We start from the raw sequence: 23,880 nt of genomic DNA on the forward strand, positions 1-23,880 counted from the left end.
GCAAAAACAGCTAACAAATAAACAGCAATACTATAATAGCTGGTGAATTTAATACCCTACACTCAACGAATAGATCATCCTGACAGAATCAAGGAAAAAGTGGATTTGAGCAACACTATGGACCAAAGGACCAGACAGACAGAGAACTTTCTACCTGACCACACCAGTAGACACAATCTTAAAAACACATGGAATATCTCCTAGAATGTATCATACATTTTAGGCCACAAAACATGTCTTAGCAAATTTAAGAAGACTGAAATATTTTCAGGTATCTTCTCTGACCATAATGGTATAAAACTAGAAAACTTTAACAGAAGGAAAACTGGAAATCTCATGAAAATTAATTGGAAAACTGTAACAGAAGGGAAACTGGAAAACTCATGGAAATTAAGTAAGACGCTGTCAAACAACCAATGTATCAAAGAAGAAATTGAAGGAGAAGCAGGAAAGCATCTTGAGACAAACATAAATGGAAACAAACATACTAAAACTTATGGGATGCAGCAAAAGCTGCTTGGCACACACTAGACCATGGAAATAACCAAAGCATCCACTGAACATGATTGGATAAAGAAGTTGTGATACATATAGACAATGGAATTCCTGCCATTTGTGACAACATGGATGAACCCTGAGGGAATTAATGTTAAATGACATAAGAGAAAGACACATACTGTATTATCTCACTGACAAATGAAATCTTTAAAACAAAAACTCAGATCAGATTTGTGGCTATCATAGACAGGGTGGGGGAGAGGAAATTGGGTGAAGGTGGTCAAAGGTACAAATCTGCAGTTATGAGATAAATAAGTACTGGTGATATATCAGCGGTCCCCAACTTTTTTGGCACTGGGGATAGGACGTGTGCTCCTATGAGAATCTGATGCCTGAGGATCTGAGGGGGAGCTGAGGCGGTGATGCTCGTGCTGGGGAGCGGCTGCAAATACAGATGAAGCTTCACTCGCTGGCCCCCTGCTCACCTCCTGCTGTGCGGCCCGGTTCCTAACAGGCCACAGACCGGTACCTGTCTGTGGCCTGGGCGTTGGGACCCCTGATGAACAACATAACTAATCAAAACTATAGTTAACACTGCTTCCTGGTATATGTGAAAGTTGCTGAGAGTAAATCCTGAGTTCTCATCACAAGAAAATAAAAACATTTTTCTTTTTAAAAAATAGATGATGAATGTTCATTAAACTCACTGTGGTTATCATTCCACAATATATGTAAGTCAAATCATTCACACCTTAAACATATATAGTACTGTATGCCAATTATATCTCAAAACTAGGGAGGAAAAGGCTAAGTAACTTGCAGAAGGTCACATAGCTAAAGCCAGGAGAGACCAACATTTAAACTCAGTGCTGTCTGGTCCAACAGCCAAATACTGTTAAGGACTTGGTCTGTACTCTTCTTGGTAGGGACCCAAAGAGGTTTTCAAGAATAGTGACAAAGGTAAGAGCTGTGTTGTACTAAGATCTTTCTGCTGGGAGGTGGAACCTGGGGTGGGAGAAGCCAGGGACAAACGGATCATTTACGGGCAGAGTTTATTTGGTGTTTATCACAAATGCAGGCCCAAACTTTTTATTGAACACAGCTGTTTTGGAGCCGCCCAAGGAAAGCTGCAACAGTGTTCATTATCTGTAGCTGATTAACTGCTGGTGAGCCTATAAGGTGCTGCAGAGAGCAGCAGGCCCCAGGCCTGATTTTAGGGTATGCGAAATAACCATCTTTCTAAATCTGTTAAAAGCTCTTTGCAGTGCCTGGTACGGGCCCTCCCTCCTGCCCTACAGGCTGATTTCAGACAAGATTCCTGTCTCTTCCTGGAGTGACAAACAGTGCCATCCCTCTACTAGATGTACCACACTTCCCAAAAGCCAACTGTAGAGAAAAGATGTTACGGGGCAGTGCCACTCCACAGTTCAGTTTCTTTTATTTGAGAAGCCAAGCGTCTTCCACATCCTCTGCTCTGCGGACAGGAACTCACTGGCTGAAGCTGTAACAGCTCCGGCTTTAAGTGGGCACAACTGCTACCTCATTGACTCTGGTGTGGAGACGGAGTCTGTGTCCGATGGTCCCAGAGGTCTGAGGAACAGCCTCTGTGCCCCCATTCTCCTGGTTTGTTGAGAAACCTAACATGCCCAATTGTCCTTTCAGCCCTGGGCTCCAGGTTCTCACAGTCCAGCCTATCCTTGCTTATTCACCTCTAAACATTTTGGAGAAGAACGGATGGACAGAAGGTGGCTTACACAGTTTTAGGCAAAAAGGGAAGTTTTACACAGCAACTGCTTGTAGACAGCAACTTTCCAGCCCAGTTTAGCCTGTTTGGTATCTGATTTCAACCTTTAAAATAGTCAGCTCTTGACTGATAATAAAACTCATGCTTTAAAGCCGAGCTTCATTTCCTCTGGGCCCAAGGTTCAATCTGCTCAACCTATCCCTGCACACTTTCCAGTTTGCCTTTCTCTCTCCTCGATGTGTTTCCTCTAACAACAGCCTGCTCGGAATGGGCACTTGTGTGCCAAGCCCCGTTCCCCACCCCGCCCCTTGGTGTTCCTTAGGTTTGGTGTCAGACACCACACACTGTCCCAGGACAGCATTCTAGGCTCCTGCACTGAAGGTGGAAGATCTATTAGGCTATAACCAAATCAATAAGTGTTTTTATCACCAGACATTCAACTTACCACAACTTGCAGCTTCCCAGAAGCCCTTTGGGAGTTGATGTCCCAGGTCTCAGAACTGCACGACGGTGCAGCCTGTGTAGTTGCCTCCCCAGGTGGGTACACAGACTATGAGCCCACTGTTCTTGGGGGGTATGACAGAAAGCTCATTTGCTGCTATGGGCTCTTACTGACAGGACCTGTCAGCTCCTGACTCTTCAAAGGAGTCAGAACAGTCTGACAGGAAGGCATTTCAGCGAGGGAGCAGCTGTGGGGGCCTGACGTGGTAAGACTCGCTGCCTTGTTTAGATCCTAGGTTTCAGCTGAAATACTTAACAAAAAGTTCCTCTGGGATGGCAGCCGTGCACGTCCTGGCAGAATTCCCTGGGGAGAGCAAGGACCATTCGCAACCGTGGCTTCAGAGGCAGACTGTCTCAGCTCAAAGCCAGCTCTGTAACCCTGGCGGGTTGATTAGCCTCTCCATGTTCCAGCTTCCTTATCTTCAGCATGGGGATAAGAGTATCTACCTCACAGGGTTATTTTGAAGATTAATGAATTAGTACTACATGTAAAACTCCTTAGAACAGAGTTTGGCACAGGTGCCCAATAAATGCCAACTACTAGCATCAACAGTAGCAGTAACTTCGGCATTACCTTGATGACCGTGAGTGCCGTCCAGGCAGCTCTTTGTCCTCCGCCTGCTCTGAGGTGAAGAGCACAGGGCCCACCTCCACCTCCGCCTCCATCACCTTGACCACAGCAAACACTACCTTTGCTGAGAATGTAAGGGAAAGGCCCTTGGACTTGATTGAAGCAGCCTCAACTTCTAGTGCTGGACCTGCACCACTAGGATAAGTCATTTTTCCTCTCTGAGACCATTTGCTCATCTGAAAATGGGAACACTAATCCCTCTCACGATGGCTTCCTGGTGTGGCTGGCAGAGCAAAGGTATAGCATGACTTTGTAAACAGCCCAGAGCTTGCACCGACTTAAGGATGCTCTGTAGCGCAGGCTGGGTCAGACAGTCTTTGGCACACCAGACCCTGAGGCCGCTGCCTGCATCTCACAAGAACCGCTCTCTCACCGTCTCTTCTCTCTCTGCCAACGTTAGGTGCTCTCCAGCCCTTTTATCTCCTGACAGGGCCGTTGATATGCGGCACACCTGTACTCCCACTGATTTGCTTGCTTTGTTCCCCCACCAACCTTCCTTTCTCTGGAGATGGAGGCCACATGACTCCCATCTGTTGGCAATGTGTCCAGCCCTCCCCCGGGCACTGGTCATCACCGTAAGGCCTAACCTGGAATTAGGGCCCGTGGGGCCTGCAGTGTGAAGGAGATTATGGAATATGTGAAAACTCACAGCAAAGGACTCTTCCAGGCTCTGCATAATAGCTGACGGTGTTAGGCTCAGTATTTTAGGAAGCCTCCACCCCTCCTCCCAGCGCCTACTACCCTACGTTCTGAGTGTGGTAGATGCTTACACAGGTTTTTGTAATGAATTTCAGTCAGTCCACTATATCTAGGCCCTGGTATAGGTGTTTGGGGTAGGACTAATATCTGGGTAATAAAAAAAGAAAAACAAAACACCTTACATGTGTAGGGCTTTAGAATTTATGAAGCACACATTATCTCATACGAACAGGATCAGTGCAGCCATTGTTAAACCTCACTTCCCAGATGAGAAAACTGAGGGTCAGGGAGGCCACGTGATTCGCCCAAGGTCAGATAACCTGTGGGAGCTTCACCTGGAACTCAGGCTTCCTGGTTACAAACTGAGGGCTTTGTCCTTTACATCAGGCTATCACAGGTGCTTTCCTATCTTTCTTGAGAAAAACGCCTTCCAAATAGCTCATCTGGTGTAAATTACTAGGATCTGCACCTGTGTAAATTTCATGGGTAGGCTCAATTAAATTGGCCTCATCACCTAGCACATGGAATTCACCAGAAATATCGCAGCGCTCAGGGGGTGGCGTGTTAGGGGTAGCGGCACCCCACCTCCTTACCTTCTCCAGGCCCGCTGGATGATCGCTGCTGCCTTGTTTTTTGTGCGAAAGAGCTCTTTCCTGCTTCTTTCTTTCTGGATTATCTGCAGCCGCAGCTCTACAGGGAGAAGGTCGATATTCACACTCTGTACAGAGTGAGGACCAGGAGCTGGATCAGTCTCCTTAGGTACCTGAGCATCCTCAGACAAGGTGGATATCCCCAACTTCCTGACTCTCGACCTCAACACCTCTGTGCTCTGTGGCAAATCTGAGTGCATTTCTCCTTCAAGCTTGTCCTGTGTCACCTTGTTTCTTGCTGTCCGATGGTGAAGAGGATTCTGCCCAGCATGAACCACCTCTCCCTTGGCACTGCCAGGCCGGCTAGAACCAGCTGGGGAGCACCTTCCTCCTCTGAGCTCTTGAATGCGCCTTTTCTGGGAGGCACATTTGGCTTTAGGTGCTGTGTCGTGCCGCCTGCTGGGCTTCCGGTGGCCATCCTGCTGTTGAAGGCTTGCAGCTGCCCAACTGGACTCCTCTCCATTTTCATCTGGCCCAGCCACCCTGACACAGGAAGGCTGTTTCAAGAAGCCTTTCCCCTTGTCACAATGCTGCTCGCCAACTGTCTCACCTCTGGATTTGTCAACAGAGGAGACTCCTGGACACCTGGTGCCATCACTGCCTTCACTGGGGCTAAAGTGGACACAGGAAGATCGGCCTTTAGAATGTTCTCTAGATGTTTCTTGAGGAAACAAGGAAAAGGGAAAAGGATATTTATTGTCCAAAACTTGCAATAGTAGGGCAAGTTTGCTCATCTGTTCATATAAAATATTCAGACCCATCCTATAGCATCACCATGATAGTTACCTAGGTAACCAATATTGTGATCACTGCTGTAAGAAAGATGTGATGGTATGATTCTTGGCCTTAATTATAATTCGGTATGGCTGGCACATAGTGTGAGCTCAAAAACATACCTGTTGAATGAATGCATGAATAAATGATTTAGTGAACGGAGGAGAAGGAAAGCTTTGGCATAAAAACAGGACTCTTACAAAAATCATGATTATGCTCAGTGAATGCTTTGCATGTCATGTTTAACAACTTGTCTTCCATCTCTGAATCTCAAGCATCTAGCTAGTACCATACAGCTACACATTCAACAAATACTTACTGGGTGTTAGGGATACAGAAGAGACACATTACTCCTTATGAAATTTAAGGGCCAAAGGGTCTTCCCACCCCAGTATGCACTCACCTTTGAAATGTGATTTTGTAACACCTCCTCTCTACAAGCGGAGTCTATGTCTCCACCCCCTTGAATCTGGGCTGGCCTTGTGACACGCTCTGACGAACAGAATGTGGTAGCAGTGATGTGAAAGTTGTGGAGCCTAGCCCTCACGAACTCTTGCAGCACTTGCCTTCTCTTTCTCAGAGCACCGCCCTGAGGACAGTACGCAAGGAAGATGGTCTAACGTGCTGGAGGATGAAAGGTCATGGAGAAGAGAACTGACCTTAGCCAACTGCCAGCACCAACCGCCAGACACATGACGGAAGCCATCTGGAACTTTCCAGCCCACCAACCTTTCGGTAGCCACATGTGTAAGCCCAGGTGATCTAGGAGAGGAACTACCCAGCCAACCCGCAGAATTGTGTAAAATAATAAATCGTTTTTGTTTTATGCCACTTAGTTTTGTGGGTGGTGTGTAATGTCACAAGAGATAATCAACACAGGAACGGATACCTAAAAAACAGAGGTGCTGCCCTAACCAAAATCTAAAACCCACGGCAATGACTTTGGGACTGGTTGGTGAGCAGCGGCTGGAAAGGTGATGAAAAGACCATCACTGAAGGCTGGAAGAGCAGAAAGTAAATTGCCGCTGAAGTCTGGAGAAAGGGGAACTGTGCTACTCAGTGGCAGAATACTTGGCACTATTGATTCATATAAATAGAGAACAGAATTTTAGTTCAAATTTAAATTTGCTTAAAAAAATAATTTTAATGTAAATTCAGATACTCATCATAAACTATATAGTCTGTAGACACAGGATATAATCTTTATATATTACATGCAAAGTCCTCAAGCTAAGAACTTGAAGAAATTCAACATGGCTGTCACATCATGGTAGTTTCGTGAATGCTGGTTGAATAAATAAATTAATGAGCAAAGGATCACACTATCCTTAAGGGATACATCGCTGATGCACTGTCTCTGTAAAGTGGGTTATGGAATTATAGCCTGGAAATGTTTGTGGCTGTTGATGTATACTTTTATGTGGTTGTTCTTGGCTAGATCAGCAGTGTGGTTTAATAGTAGTTACTGAAGACCTACTATGAGTCATGGTCTGTAACAAGTACTCAACATTATTTTATTTCTATTCAAAACTGCCTTGCAGTGTGGAGATTATACCCCCATTTTTATAGCTAAGAAAACTGAGGTCCAGAGTGACAGACTGAATTATCTAAGTCCTGAATTAGGTGATCCCAGAGACGCTTGCTGGGATCCACAAGGTCAAAACTATTTTCATAACAATACTAAGACATTATTTGACTTTTTCACTTTGTTGGCATTTGCACTTAGATATCTGGAGGGCTCTCATCATTCCCTACCTAATAAGAATGGCTCAATGTGCTTAAATTGCTTTGTACAAATAATATATTTATGCTCAATACCTCCTTTCCTTCTTGGAATCTGGAATTTTGGTATACGCTAAGTAGAAGGGACTTACATGACCGACCCCTGATAAAAATCTTGGAGTCCTTGCTTTAGGTCACTTTCCTGGTAGAAAAATGTTGTCTAACTGGTTGTCACAATTCACTGCGGGAAGATGTGCATGTGTCCTGTGTGCCTCATCCAGGAGAGGACTTTAGGAAGTTTGCGCCTTTGCTCCATGTGCCTTTTCCCTTTGCTGATTTTGTTTTGAATCCTTTTGTTATAATAAATCATAGCCATGAGTACAACTATATACTGAGCCTTGTCAGTCCTCCTAGCAAATTACTGAACCTAGGGGAGGTTTTGGGCACCCTCGACATACTAAGTAAACTCCAAACAGGATTCAACTCCAAAAATCCATGCCAAGACACGTCATACCAACTAAACTTTTGAAAACTGAAGATAAAGAAAAAGTCTTGAGAGCAGCCAGAGAGAAATGACATGTTACCTAGGAACATTACTGAGGAACACAGTTCAAATGACAGTGAATTTCTCATCTGAAACCATGGAAGGCAGAAGGAAGTGGCACCGATTTTTCGAAGTGCTGAAAGAAAACTGCCCACCGTGAATTCTGTATCCACCGTAACAATTCTTCAGGAATAAAATAAAAATATTCAGACAAAGGAAAACCGAAAGAATTTGTTGTTAGCAGACCCACCTCTAAATTGGCTAGAGAAAGTTCTTCAAACAGAAAGGAAATGATAAAAGAAGACATTTGAGCATTAGGAAGACAAAACATCAGAAAAAAATATGAGTACATAAAATAGACTATCATTTCCCTCATGAGTTTTATAAATTATATTTGAGGAGTGAAAATTATAAAACCACCCATGAAATGATATTTTAAAAAAGGGAAGGTTAATGTACCTAAATGCAAGTGGGTTTCCACATTTCACTCAATATGGAAGATGCTGATACCAGTAGACTGTTTAAGTCACTTGTATATATTGTAATACTCAAAGCAATCACCACAAAAGCTATAGAAAGAGGTATACTCAAAAATGCTATAAATCACTCAAGACGGAATCCTAAAAGATGTCTCAGTAACCCAGAGGAAGGGAAGAAAAGAGAAACAGGGATGAGAACCAGAGGAAATAAATAGAAACGAACAATAAAATGGTAGATTCAGTGCTGACCTAATTAATCAAATGTAAGTGGTCTAAATACACCAGTCCAAAGAGCCTGCAGTCCATGGTTTGGCATGAGATAACAAAGGCAACACACTTACCGTTTGGCTTTCTGGGTTCTCTTCTCTGCAAGTCTGGGGAAAGATGCTGCTCCTTCTGGAGGGCTCTGCTTGGAGACCTTCTGCCAGGAGACCCTCTGGAGGCCCTCTGCTCAGGGCCCTGGGCTGTGTTGCTGGCAGGAGGCTGTTTGCTGGGGCCCCCGCTCTGCCTGCGGGGCTCAGTGTGGGTGCTGGGAGGGGCGTGGGGCCTGCAAGGATCTGGGCTCAGCCTCCCCTTCTGCTGCTCTGCTTCTCTCCGCTTGTTTTCTTCCTCTCGCTTCCTGGAAGCAAAGCCAAGGAAGAAGAGGAAAAAAATTAGGACTGTCACCCGCTCAAGTGTTCCTGAGTGAGATTTAAATAAGAGGAGCTACCACATCACAGGAGGGATTTAGAAATTCACATTTTCCAGGAGCAGTCTTTTCTCCAAGCTTTATAGCTCTAAGATGATGGAACTGAAAAGAAACTTAACAGGTCAGCCTTTGTCCTGTTGAGATACATATGACAGATAACTAGCGAACTTTTTGTGAGATATAACACAATCCCAAGGTGTATGTCCCCAAGCCTTTCTCCTGTTTCAGAAAGAAACTGAGAATGACAGTTATAAGGGCAACCTTTCACTTTCTCTATTAAAATGATCATTAGCAAATCTTAATATCATATGAAAAAATTACAAAGCACCTCACAACTGATCATGACACACTTGTGGTTGTAACCCATCGAGAGCTCTAGCTAATGAGCTAGATGAGGTCCAGAAGGTAGGATGATTTTCAAAAAGCCTTTGGAGTCAAATTCACGAGAACACCTCTGAGACCAATGTCCAGAAGTTTAGTGGTTTCTTTTCAATATGTTCACTTCTAAATATCTGTGTTTTCTTCTATGATAAAGGGAGTCAAATATATGAAGATGATGGGAAATTAGACTTGGTGGTGAGTATGCAGTAGAGTATACAGGTATCGAGTTATAATGTACAACTGAAATTTATGTTATTAACTAGTGTTACCTCAATAAATTTAATAATAAAAAAAAAGAAAGAAAATATTACCCAAAAAGAAAGGTCACATACTAGTAATTGGTGGCTAAGCTGGAACCTTTGGAGAGCCACAGAACAGAAGGCCAGATCTAGAAATGAGCGGCAGTGTGAAGCCGATGGCCTGAGGCAGCCCAGGTCCAAGAAGGGGCTGAGTTAAGGGCAGGGTTTATTTGACAGGCACCATGAACACAGAAGCATTTCCAAGGGAAAGAAAGGAGGGAGAAAACTCGCATTCCGAGCCTCTCCTGTGTGGGCACCGACGGCACAGCGAGGAGGTCCTCAGAGTCCAGCCCTCTTTTGAGGGACCTTCTACTCAGAGGAGAACAGCTAGGAAAACAAAGGCCTGACATAGAACGGAAGAAATGTTTTAAGAGTGCTTGCGCAGGGAAAGTTGTAATTAATGTTGTCTGGAGAATCCCGTAGTCTCAGCTGTTGATCCTCAAAGCCGTGTAGGAGTGCGCCAGGCACCTAGGCGGGAATGAATGAGGGTTTCAGTCTGAGGGAGCAGCACGGGCAAAGGCAAGCAGTACGGAAAAACTGGGCCCGTTTCGCCTCTTCTGATCTTTGATCAGTGCCTGCTACTCACAGCAGGCGCCCAATACATATTTGCTACCCAGATGCGTTGGTGACTAGGCGGGAAGAGAATCTGAATCCACTTAAAGGCTCAGTTACAAGTAGAATGATCAGGGGCGTAGTGGAGAGAAGCTTGCACTGGGAGGTATTAAGAACTCTTCTGGTCCTGCCTCTGCCAATAACCACAAAATGCCCTCCAACAAGTAACTTTCCTGCCGAGAATCAGTTTCCTGGTCTAACATTTACGTGACAGTTTAAAGTCCTGAATTGATTTAGGGGTCTGTTTGGAAACGATGTGCCTTTACAAAATACGGGTATCTTTTGTAACAAGATGGTGAGATTTCTTTTATCAAAGTAGCTGGTATCAGAGTCCCTATCAGAAGGGGATCTTGATTAGATAAATACTTTATTAAGGTTGGGGACAGGATTGAGGGCTGGTAGGAGGTGAGACCTCCGGGGCCTAGGTGGTGACTAAGTAGTTCCAGAGAAGAGAGCTGCTCTGCCACGACACAAAGAATTTGTATGCAGCTCCTGACAGGGAGGACGGGATGAGAGAACGAGAGAGAGAGAGAGAGAGAGAGAGAGAGAAAGGAGGGGGAAGATGGAGATGAGGGACTGGGTACTGCACAGAGCCAGAGCCGGGGCGAAGCGAATCCACCCATGGTGAGGTGACAAACAAGGACTTCAGTAGATCTGTGCTCCTCACACTGTAATGAACTGAATCTCAAGACCTTGCTGAAATCTAGATTCCGATTCAGCAAGCCTGGGGTGGGGCTCGAGCTTCTGCATTTCTAACTCGCATCCAGGTTCTGCAGGTGCTGCTCCTCTGACCACACCTGAGTACAAAGCTAAGAGAACAGGAAAGTCTAGTCCATACCATGAGACACGAGATGTGATTCTCCTCGATGACACTCACTTTTTCTAAGACCTACCATGCTCATACGTGCCGTTACAAAATTATTATTTTTTATAAGCAGCCTGACAAGTCGCAGAGCTAAGATACCAGACACGGAAGCAAGAACCGAGGCAGTGACCCTAAGCCCCTAAGAAGTCCTAGAATTCGGATTTCCACACACTGTGGAATTCGTAGCAAAACTTATTTAGATCTCAAGGGACAGGGAAGAGCCAGAGGACAGCTATCTGAGTCTTTGATATGAAACCCAGTCAACTTAACTTCCCCTTCTGAAGATCTTTCTTCCTGTGGGTCCTGATCTGAGGTCCATACTTGCTCACCTAATAGTTTTGCACTGAGTCCCTTCCTGGAGAAAGCGGCCAGACAGGTTGTTGCTAACACCTGTACAGCTCTCATACTTTTATTCAAACCTGGTTTTGTTACATGTTTTGCCAACTGCTGACACTGGAGTGCGCTGCACTGCAGTCGGCAGGCCGGCTGGACAACCTGTCGCCGCTGGTACTTGAGATTCATGGAGATGCTAGCAGGTACCATTTCAGCGGGATCTGTCCGGGAAAAGGCTGCTTTTCAGAAGGAGGTGGCAGCATCTGGGTGGTGAAGCGCTGCTAATTGATCGAAGAGCCTTGTTCCTGACAGGCGGAGGGGGTGCTGCTCTGTACCAGCACCGATGAGGACTGCTGCAAGAGAGAACGCTGGTCCTTCAGACAGACGCGTGCGCGCACTTGTCTGGCTTGGCATCTACGTGGGACTCATTGCCATTAAAAAGGCCTTTGAGGTGATAAACTAGACTTGGTTATATGAGCGGTCATTCTTCTTTATTTCAGAAAACCGAACAGCTTTCCTTTTCAATTCTAAGAAGTCACTGTACGATCAGCCCCTAGGCAAACCTTGTCACTGTGGACCTTTCTAGGCCCACGACAAAGGCAGCCGCAGGATGAAAAGAGCATCCGGCCTCTTAAGAGTGATCGGGCTGGCCAGAAAACAAGGGGGCTCTGCCTTGCGAAGACTTTTTGGAGGGGGAGGTTTGTTTTTCATTTTGGTAGAACTGCATATGCAGATTTGGGAGAAAGGATGTTATCAGAAAATATAATTAGACCCTCAACTTATGAACATAAGTATATCAATGTTTTTTAAGAAACGGATGCATTTTAAATTTTAAAAAATCTTCTAGGTGGCACAGAGCCCAGTTGTGTAGTTCTCTTAGAACTGGGAATTGTGCATAACCTGGATCCTATTTTATCTATTCTTCTACCTTCAAACAAAAACAGCAATGATAACCACACACACACACACACACACACACACACACACACACGATACGGCTCCTGAGAGTAGAACATGATCCCACATGTATGTGTCTCCCTGGGGAATAAAAAGGTCCAGAATCACTGCTCACAGTCTAGAAGGCTGAAGGAACCTCAGTTTACTGAGGATGACGCTCATTTGGCAGATAAGGAAACTGAGGCAGAGAGGTAAGAGACGTACATAAGACTACATGGTAAACTATGCACAGAGCTGTTTTATTTCTCCCTGTAAAATTCAATCTCGATGACAAATTTTTTAAAAAAATTTCACTCAATCTTCTATCATTTAAAAAATTAATTGGGTCAAAAGAAGAAACTGATAATATCACATCAAAGTAACCATTAACAGCATTTCAAACTAGCTTCCAGTGTGGCTTTTAGTCCTAAATCCTAGGCTCAATAACTGTCCTAAAATTTAAGTGTTTTTTCCTTCAACTAACTTATTACAGAATGCCAGCTTATTACAGAATGGTGGGCTATGCTATAAACTTGTCCTATTTTGGGAAAGTTTAGGAAATGCATATAGGAAAAGAACCAATGTTATTCTAGTTTATATGAAAATTTAAAAAGAAAAAAAAATATCCTGTGCATGACACAACAAGTAACATTTTAGCAGGAAATCTATTAACATGGCAGAATCTTAAAGTATGAAATAGTCACACATTTTACTCTTTCTTTTCTATTATCTTAAGGGAAATTGGCCAGGGAGCAGCTTGTGACAACAGTTTATACTGTCTTTTCTACAGCAATTTTTGCAGCTCGCTGTATATCAGGGCTCACAGTATAACAAGGGGAAAAAGTCACCTGGGATCAGAGCCTTGACAACATCTACTTTGGGTCCTGTGCAGCTCCAAATGATGGACTGAAGGAACCAGGACTGTTCGCCCAGGAAAGAAGAGAGTTAAAGGGCACATCATCCTGTAAACCTCTGAAGGGTTATTGTAGGACAGAGAGGTACCCTGGCGTGTCCCCAAGCCCCTCGTCCCAAATCAGATCTAAGACTCCAGGATGGGGATTTCTATAAATCAGTAGCTTAGGAACCCAGAAAAAAATTTTAAAACATTTATCCATGAAGACCTATGCACCCCTATGTTCACTGCAGCATTATTCATGGTGGCCAAGACATGGAAACAACCAAAGTGCCGTAAGATAGATGAGTGAATAAAGAAGCTGTGGTACAGATGTACAATGGAATATTGCTCAGCCACGAGAAAAGATGAAATACTGCCAGTGCGACAAATGGATGGATCTCGAGATTATCCTGAGTGAAATAAGTCAGAGACAGTAAAAGCTGAGAACCATATGATTTCACTTATACATGGGATATAAAACTGAAAGCAACAAACAATACAAATGAAAACATAGATACAGATAACAGTTTAGCGGCTACCAGAGGAGAGTGAGGAGGTGGGGAGGTAGAAAGGGGTGAAGGGGTCATATATATGGTGATGGAAGATCTGACTTTGGTGAACACACAATGCAATACACAGACTTTGGTGAACACACAATGCAATACACAGATGCTGTATTATAGAACTGTACACTTCAAACCTATGATTTTATTAACCAATGTCACCTCAATAAACTTAATTTAAAAAATTAGTAGCCTAGAATAGGGGTCCCCAAACCCCGGGCTGTGAACCTGTACCGGTCTGGTCCATGGCCTGTTAAGGAACCAGGCCGCACAGCAAGAGATGAGTGGTGGGTGAATGAAGCTTCATCTGTATTTGCAGCCGCTCCCCAGCGCTAGCATCACCGCCTCAGCTCCACCTCAGATCATCAGGCATTAGATTCTCATAGGGGCACTGGTCCCTGGTGCCAAAGAGTTTGGGGACCACTGGCCTAGAAGACAACTGAAAAAACAAGTGCCAATAAGAAACTAACTGATCAAAAGATTGCTTGATGTGTAGAGAACCAGAGCAAGGGCAGTAACTTAAATGGCTTGAACGTCCAGTGGCTTCAGCATCTCACCACTGGAGGCGACAGCTTGCATAACATGGCACAGACCTGCCTCTGGACCGAGAAAGTTTGAGACCCAGAAGTTGACATTCTTTTTCTACTCTATTATGTGGCTTCTACAGAAGAGCTGTATTTGCCCAGTTTTGACAGAAGAAATTAATTCTCACACTGCAGAAATAAGCAGTCTCCTTCTCATTCAAAGAGTACTTAAGTTTCCATTGCCATGAGTACAGGACCTAGGAGAGGTTAGAGAGAGGTGATTAAAATGGCTCCACAGAAAGGGGAGGTCTAATTAGTGTGTCCTGTTGTCGAATTGATTTAACCTGGCTTTGCCCTAGTGCCATTCTTGTTTATAAACGTGTAGACGTGGGGCCAACTAATCTTCTTAACTTTCTTAAGGATTTGGGAGGTTAGTGGTATGCTCTGCTGTTGCTCTGAGAACAGGAAACTCTGTTATTGGACTGTGTTGCGGAATCGATGACCGAGGCTGGGCACCACTGCCTTAACAATCACTGGAAACGACACTGGCACAAATGAATAAGCACTGGATTAGCAGCAAAGCTGACCTGAGGGCCTGGTTCTGCCACCAGCAGTTACACTTATGGGTACAAGTCAGAAAAAAAGAAGCCAGGGCCGGTCCGTGCTGGCCTATCAGACGGGTCCATCTGGACACAGCATAAGCACGGCTGGCGGGATGATTCCCCCGAAGCACAGAATGGTGCGAACCCTGGCTTCGGGCAGGGCTGAGACCCACGTGCCAGCTCCCTCCCTAACTAGCTGTGTGATTTCAGGCAAGTTAACCTCTGTGTTATTTTCCCATCTGTGAAATGAGATTAAGGATTGTTGCTCTATTTTATCTGGTTATTATCTGGATTTAATGAATTAATGTGTAAGAACTTTGTAAGCTGTAAAGCAGTCTATAATTGTAAGTAAGCAGTTTTACTTTTATCTAGAGGCAAAGCTGGTAAGATAAGCCACCCTGTGACTGATCCGGTTAGAAGTGAAGAGATCTGGGTATGGCACTAGTGCCCTGTAGTCTAAGGGCTGTGGGGCTGGGCCTAAGGATATTTTTAGAAAAGGCTCCTTGTTAAAACCACACAACTCCCTTTTCTGTGGGAGCCATTTTAATCACATCTCTCAAACCTCTCCTAGGTCCTGTACTCATGGCAATGGAAAATTGAATATTCGTGGGATGCGGTGTCTCACAGGATTAATTTCTTCTTGTCAAAACTGGGCAAATACAACTCTGTGGAAGCCACATAATGTGGTCTATGGTTTAAGTATATGCAGTGGTAAATGCCTTTGCTCATGTGTTTTTTTTTTTTTTAAATCATAAACCTGTGAAATAGTAATTTGCTCATGATAAATATGGATGGAGTGGGAAAACCAAATGTACAAATATATAAGTGTTGGCAGGGGTTGTGAGGATAAATGGTACATAAATGTGTTTGCTGCATAAGTAAAGCAAGCAAACAAGTAAGGTCAGCGAGGTAAAGCAACACACTTACTGAGATTCACCATTCTAGAATTAAAGGAGACCTAAGAGAGTATCTGGCCCGACACTTCCATTTGATAGAGGGGAAAACTAAGGCCTAGAATGATAAATGACTTATGCAAGGTCTTAGACCCAGTGTAGGGTCAATTATTGAACATTTATCATTAAATGCTCACCATGTATCAAGCACTCTAAAGCACTGGAGATACGGAGATAGATAACACAATCCCTGCTCTCAAGGAGCTGATGATCTAGTGGGAAATTGAACCCATACATTCCTCCAGGTACTGAGTTCTAGAAGTGATGAGTGCTAAAATAGAGGCATCTATATAGAGCTTCGGGAGGATGCGGGAGACTGATTAAACTGGAAGAGAAAAAAAAGGCTACACAGAACATCAAAATGAGAAAGAAGGGAAGTGAGAGAATATTATTTCAGGCAGAGAGAAGAGAATAAGCAAAGACATGCAATCTAGCGCTCACAGAATCTTTGACTCAGAAGAGATCTTAGAGACGAGCTCTTTATATAATTAAAAAAATTCCTTATATATTATCCTAGAGAATGATAATTCAATTTCTGCTGGGGCATTTCCAGTGAGAGGAAACTGATTACCTCATCAGACAGAAAAGGTTTAGGTCTAACCTTTTCAGTTGGTATTGCACTGTATGTACGGGTTCTGTCAGATTTTCTGTCTTCATTGTCGCTGAATAACAGACCTGGTAATATTTGGTCTTTCACTTCCTCTCAAGGGAATAAGAAAATGTCATTTGTTTTAGGACCTTTGACTTACAGAATGGTAGAGCTGTGAGGGACCTCAGATATCATTTAATCCATTTTTTAAAAAACTTCTTTGTGACTCATGGACCCTGAGAATGTCACAGAAATCTATAGATCGTCTCCCCCAAAATTCACTTATGCTTCTGACACATGAAATGCTACATACAGTTTCATGGCACTCATGGAGTACCTGGATTAAGAAATCTTCTTTTTATTTTATTGATTTTATTTATGTATTTTATTAAACCAGAGGCTCAGAGAAATGGAATGCATGAAGCGGGGTGATGGAAGTGGTTCCCCAGGGGTCGGACCACGGTAATGAGCAGGAGTCATATCTATGGGTCAGCTCTGGAGAAAGGCACTGACAAGCGGAACGTGTTCAGGGAGCAGGCTGCAATGGGACCCACCATACGGCATAAAGGAGACCTGGGGTAGGTGTGGGAGTGTGATGAGCATTTTCATTAATTGTCTGAAAGCTAGTTTATGGAAAAGGATGTAGACTTTTCTCTTTTGCTTCAAGGGCTAGCCAAAAACGAAAAGGTAGGAAAGAACTTCTGCCAGACAGAACTGTTCACTGATGGAATACACTGACTGAGAGGTACAGAATTCCTTGTCATTTGAATTTTTGAGGACACAGAAGAACTTCCTATAAGAGGGATTTAAGCATCACAAGAGTGTGAACTGGGTGACCAAAACTGGACTTGATTATGTAACTTGGGATGGCTGAGACCTCAAGCGTGAGGGTGTGGGAGGGTGGTAGCAGTGGAGAGAAACGAGACTTGGAGACAGATATAAGCGGAAGAAAAATGTTGAAGGGTCTGATATTGCATCACGGCTGGTATTCAAGAATGGTGGCCTGCACGGAGTGGTGGGACAGGGAATGAAAGCAAAAGGACATGGAAGTACATTTCAAAAGAGGAATGAACAGACTCAGTGGTGGCAGCGCTAGCCAGGAAAGAAGGAGGCAAGAAGAGAGAGGTTGTGGCGATGAGCTGTAGGTTTTACACGGTGAGTCTGAAGTGATACTGACAATAAGACATGCAAATGGAAATGCCCAGTAATCCGAAACGTTGGCAAGTAACTAAAAGGAAGTGCCCAGTAGGCAACTGATGAGTTGAGATTAGAGTGTCAGGAGGTTAAGATGTGAGACAGATTAAGAGGTTATCTACAGAGATAAAGTAATTTAAGTATTAAGAATAAGTATATTTTTAATGAAAAAAAAATACAGCAAGAATAGAAGTCTAAGGAGTTAGCCCATAGGGCTGACCTCAGTGTGAAGATGGCATAATTAAAAAGACATGAGAAGGAAGAGTCAAAGAGGAGATTGGAGATTAGAGAGTGAAATAAAAACCTGGCAAAAAGGAAGCTTCACAAAGAAGAGTGATCAACATAAATATGGTCTTATTTTAGTGTGCATTCAACTGTGTGCTTTGGCAGGTAAATTATAGTAATGTTCATTTTGGCAATAACATAGGTGGTACAGAATGAGTCATAAAGTGCTTTTAAATGGATTATAAGTATCCCTTAAATAATATTTTCTTAAAAACATGCCTTAGAAAATGTGACTAAAACTTCTCCCAATTTCTGTATCAGTAAATAAACATCATTTTAAGTTTAATAAGTTCCTTTCACATCCTTACTTCAAGGAAGGTGATTTCTGCCATCCTATAGTGATCAACTGGGAAAGGTACACTGAGGTAACATGATACGACTAGGCCACCTTCGTCAACAAGGCAGCAGCGGCATGAACTGAATCTAACATTCTGATTTCTGCTCATTAAAACAAAAACCAAACACAAAATAAAACACTGACTCAGATTTTCAGAAATAACTTTTGAGAAATAAAATGAAAACAGATTAAATCGGTTTCTTTAATATTTAAATATTTCCCTTAGAGATCTATGCTACATGACAAAAGAGGTGATCATTACAGCGAAAGAAACTCATTTCTTTCCAATAATGACACTCAGAGAGAGATAGAAAAGACTGTGATTGAGGAAAAGGAGATTATAATTTTTCAGTTTTGGCAATTTCAAATACTATCACAGTAAACACAGCTCCCATTTAAAAGGGTTTTTAAAAATGAACGTTGGCACCCAAAGTCAAATCTCCTTATACTTGATCCCCATATATTTGATCCCCTTCATCCTTTACTATCTCTTCACCTCCTCGCTTTCCTTCCGGTAGGTAACCACTAAACTGTTGTCTGTGCCTGAGTTTTCGTCTGTCTCATTCTTTTGTTGCTTTCAGTTTTATGTCCCACATATGAGTGAAATCACATGGTTCTCAGCTTTTACTGTCTGACTTATTTCACTTAGCATGATGATATCAAGATCCATCCATGCTGTCGCAAATGGCAGTATTTCATCAATCTCATGGCTGAGTAATATTACATTGTGCGTGTGTGGATGTATGTATGTTATGTATGTATGTATGTATGTATGTATGTATGTATGTATGTATCTATCTCACATTTTCTTTATCTAATCATCTATTGCAGGACACTTTGGTTGTTTCCATGTCTTGGCCACGATGAATGATATTTATGGATAAAGGTTTTCAAATTTAGTTGAAATTGCTGGGTCATATTCTTAATTTTTTTGAGGAACTTCCACTGCTTCCATAGTGGCTGTACCAATTTACATTCCCTCCAGCAGTGTATGAGGGTTTCTTTTCCCCCACAATCTCTCCAGCACTTGTTATTACTTGTCTTGTTGATAAGACATTCTTACAGGTGGGAGGCGGTATCTCATTGTATTCTTGATTTGCATTCCCCTAGTAAGACGGAAGGAAATTTGACTTTGGGTGGTGAACACACAATGCAATATATATATATGACGTATTATTGAATTGTACACTTGAAGCCTACATAATTTATTAACTAATGTCACCCCAATAAATTTAATAGTAAAAAAGATGTAAAAGCCAAAAAAATAAAAAAGAACTTAAGAAACCAAGAATTAAGAACAAAGAGTACCTATCTTTCAAAATATTGAAACTAATTGAGATAACAAGCAAAAGGGTAAAAGGTGCGGGGTGGTGAATTAGGTGTTCCCCAAACCTCCTTGTCATTTCAAAACCTCTGGGCTGGGATTTACAAAAGTCCACATTAGGGAAAAAAATTTTTCAAACCATTATGTACTCTGTCTAAATGTCATTTTTTGAAACCCCTCCCTCTGTAGAGACCACCTTCTGACAAAAGTATTCTTAGTTCCTGCCTCTACACTGAATCCAAACCCTTAGCCCCAGGTATACAGCCTCTGGGCAGCACCTGGGCAAAGGAGAGGAAGAGGAGGCTGAGATCACTAACAGTGAAGACCTGGGCGTCCCCACAGAACTGGAGAATGCCTAGAAATCAACTGGTTGAATCTGCCATGTTTTAATAGATGAAGAAACTGAGGCCCAGAGAGAGAGAGAGAGAGAGATGCTGTGTTCAATTCATCCCAAGTAAATATCAGAGACTGGATTTGAACTCAGGTCTTCTTTCTACTCTGTCATAACCCTTTTACTCTGCTAGAGAGGGAGTCTGGGGGAAAGAAGGACTTCAGGGCTCCCTCTCTCCAGAAACGAAGTGGAATGTGTTTAGGTTAACACATGACTTTTGGGGGACAAAGTCAGTCACATTGCCTTTGAAGCCTCCCACCTCATATTCAGTTAGATATGACTTCAGACTCTGACAAAAAAGATTCTCACGCATTAATCTGGAGTTTGGAGAAACATCAGAAGAAGGAAATGCAATATTCTGTCCTTTGCAAAAAATATTTACTTGCAACTCAGGTTGATTTGGCATATATGTATTACCCATTTACATTTGTCACTCACATGCAGAGAACGTCTATAAGAAGGCTGGAAAAAGAGGCATGTAGAGCCTTTAGGTTAATCCTGGATTCTTGGCAAAAGTGAAGAAAGCCTCGTTAAGAGAACAGTGCAAAATATTTCCTAGGATGCTTCAGAGTCACAGAAAATAATGTTTCTGTCAGTCTTGACTAGCGAAGGCTGATATGACATTAGCATTCCAGTTCACGGTGGTATTTAACTTCTAGCTCACATGGTTTATCCTGACTTTTATTATTTTTAATTGTTATTTATTACACTTACGCTTCCCTCTTGTGGGCAAGATATGGAAGGATTCAAGAGTTGGAAGGACCCAAGATTTGGAAACTTTCAAGATGTGGCCTAGGAAGACACCCGCCTCAGGAAACTGTCTGTCTTCACATTTTCATCAGGAGTTTGCGGATCTATACTTGCTAATACAATGCTCTCCTGTATTTAAAGTACCCAACAGAGGTATCAAAGAAAAGGCAAACCAAAGCATAATCTAAAATTAACCATTTGTGGTATCACAATGTATAATAGGCACAAATGACTATTTTGCACATTTTGTAACATTATCCAAGAAAGTGTGAGGTCCTTGAAGCAAGTATTTTGCTTTTAGTTACTCTTTTCTCTGTAGGTTTCAGCTAATAGTTCTGTATTTATGTTAAGAATTCAATTAATGTTTCTCGAATAAATTACATTATTTAGTACCTATTTGTTAAGGAACAGGTTGGGGAAAGCAAGTTCTTTACACAAGTTGATTGCTTTAATCAAATCAAAACCAGACTGCAATCATCTGGTGAAAGCAGGCTAGATACTGGTGTAAGTTTCTCTTGGAAAGGCAGGAAAGGTGAGAAGACCAGTTACCTACCTCTTTGTAGCTCACTGTGGGTGGTGCTCCCACCCTCCAACTACCTGCCACGGGTGGGCGTGGCAGTGGTTTGTCCCTGGGTTATAACGTCAAGGACTAAACTAGAGGAACAGCCATGAAGTAGAGAGTAGGCCTTCATGCTGAAGGACTGGTGAGCAGAAGGGGAGATGATGTGGATACAGGGCTCAAAATGATTTCCGATTCTCTCCCGAGTCCCTCTCCTGGCCACACCCCCCACCCCCGCCGCCCCGCCCCTCCAACCTGATTCTGAGTTGTGAGAACAGAATCTACAGCTCAGACTTACTTGGCAGCAGCATCTTTTCTCAACTGTTCATGCTTCATGAGGAGATTCTTCCGGTCTCGGAAAGCTTTCCTGACCTTGTACCCTTTGTAGACAGCTTGGATTTTGAAGGCGGCAATGTCTTGTATAGCTGCGATGGACAGGGCACCGTGCTCTAACATGAACTGGATCACTTCGTGGCGCTCACCGAGCAAAGCATAATCAAGGGGAGTGTACCTGAAACAGGAAGGGTTCTTTTTTTTGTTTTGTTTTGTTTTAAGTGTTGGCATGTAATTCAAGGCACAGTTAAACTGGCAGCATTACACAGTAAAAGGAAACTTCATTCTAAGATGTGAAATATTCTCAGGCAACGCTATCTCCTTACTCCAGGGCTGTTCCCTTTTCTCTCTGAGGGTCATAAAACACGGGTGAAGCTGGGGTCAGGTGCTCTGTGCTGCTGAACATGTCCATTCCTGGGTTTTGCTCACTGGCTCACAAACTGGGGGCTGTGAGAACACAGGATCACTTTTCTTCTTCTCTATATTCCAAATAGTACCTAGCTCCTCTCTGAAAAAAAGGTACTGCAAATAATATTCTGTGAGATTCATAAGTTTGAGTCCATGATTATCTATACTTAATACTTATGGAATAAAAAGTATATCTATAAATGGAGAGATTTAGTGTATGATAAGAATGGCCTATTAAATCACTGCAGAAAGAATAGATTATTAAATAGTGTTGGGACAACTAGCTAGCCATGTGGGAAAAAAAGATTCTTACAAAATATGAATTCTCCAAATTCATAGACACACACACACACATACTCTCTCTCTCTCTCTCTCTCTCTCTCTTTCTCTCACCCTCACAATTAACCACAAATAATATCTTGGCAGAAATGCTTTCCTTTTGTAAAAAGAAAAATAACTACTTGGTAAAATTGACACATTTTAAGATTTCAAACAATGCAAAAAGTGTGTGTGTGTGTGTATATATATATATATATATATATATATAAATAAACTGTGAAAAGTATTAGATGAAATCATGAAAGTTTTTAAAATTGAAGTGAGAGGTCTTTTTTGTTTTTTTTTAAAAAAATACAAAACTTATAAACCTTAAGATTGATAAATCTAACTACATGAAACCAAAAATTTGTAGGGTATATTGCTCAGCCATAGACGAGATGAAATACTACCATTTGTGACAACATGGATGGACCTCAAGATAATCATGCTAAGTGAAATAAGCCAGACAGAAAAAGTTGAAAATTACATGATATCACTTATATGTGGGATATAAACCTAAAAGCAACAAATGAACAGAACAAACAGAGACTCATGGACACGGACTATAGACTAGCGGTTATTAGAAGGTAGGAGGTGGGGGTGGGGAGTGGTAGACAGGGTAAAGGGGTCAAATATGTGGTGACAGAAAGAAATCTAACTATGAGAGGTGAACGCACAGTGTAAATGTATATGTGCCTTACTGTTAAAGTGTACAGCTGAAACTTATTTGATTTCATTAACCAATGGCACCCACAAAATAAATAATTAATTAATTAATAAAATTTGCAGGGAAAAACCACCAAAAAACAAAGACAAAAGATAATTCCCCAGACAGGAAATACTAAAGGCTCCTAAACATGTCCAAATCCACTCATTTAACAGAAATACAAATTAGGACTCATATAAGATTAGCAAAAATCAAAAATTTTAAGAACGTACTGTGGCGGCAAGGATGGAGGAAGACGGCCTCTCTTATATACTACATTAATCTTCTGGGAGAACAATTTGGCAATATCTATCAAAATAATTCATGCTTTTGCCCTTCAATGCAGCCATTTCACTTACAGGCATTTATCTTACAGATCTGCTCTTATGTGTGGAATGCTTTATGTACAAGGATACTCATAAAAGTACAGTTTGAAAATAGTGAAAGAAACAACCTCAATATCCATCCACAGAGGTCTGTTTAAATAAAGCAGAGGCCAGCTACACAATAAAGTCATCTGTATGATGCAGCCATTACTGTGGTGTATGAATAAATAAGAAACAGTCTCCAGGATGGCTTGCTAAATGAAGAAAAGGGAAAAAGCAAAAAACAACAGTATTATGGTGTGCTCCATTTGTACAAAGACTATATCTCTGTATGCTTATCTATGTCAAATGTAACTCCAGAAGTTTCCCAAGAGACTGCTAACAGTGAGAGGGAAACTGCTGTCTCAGAGGCAGGGGTAGGAGGGACATTCAGTTTTCACTGAATGCCCTTTTATGCCTTTTAAATT

The 23,880-nt window shown here is 42.5% G+C and overlaps 1 protein-coding gene across 5 annotated transcripts in view; it reads right to left on the bottom strand.

The window, feature by feature from the left end:
• The window catches only part of INVS (inversin), a 112,227-nt gene that overhangs the window by 9,268 nt on the left and 79,079 nt on the right, over positions 1 to 23,880 (bottom strand). For 4 of the 5 annotated variants that reach the window (XM_016162574.2, XM_036238792.1, XM_016162575.2 and 1 more), the window contains 3 exons: positions 21,621 to 21,833; positions 8,584 to 8,861; positions 4,667 to 5,384 (listed from right to left, as the gene is read on the bottom strand). In XM_016162574.2, coding sequence (XP_016018060.2) covers positions 4,667 to 5,384; positions 8,584 to 8,861; positions 21,621 to 21,833 — 1,209 coding nt within the window. The remainder of the gene's footprint in view (positions 1 to 4,666; positions 5,385 to 8,583; positions 8,862 to 21,620; positions 21,834 to 23,880) is intronic. The other variant, XM_036238793.1, reaches the window with a different exon arrangement.

The sequence above is a fragment of the Rousettus aegyptiacus genome, unplaced genomic scaffold, assembly GCF_014176215.1.
Source record: "Rousettus aegyptiacus isolate mRouAeg1 unplaced genomic scaffold, mRouAeg1.p scaffold_m13_p_3, whole genome shotgun sequence".
NCBI classification, from domain to species: Eukaryota; Metazoa; Chordata; class Mammalia; order Chiroptera; family Pteropodidae; genus Rousettus; species Rousettus aegyptiacus.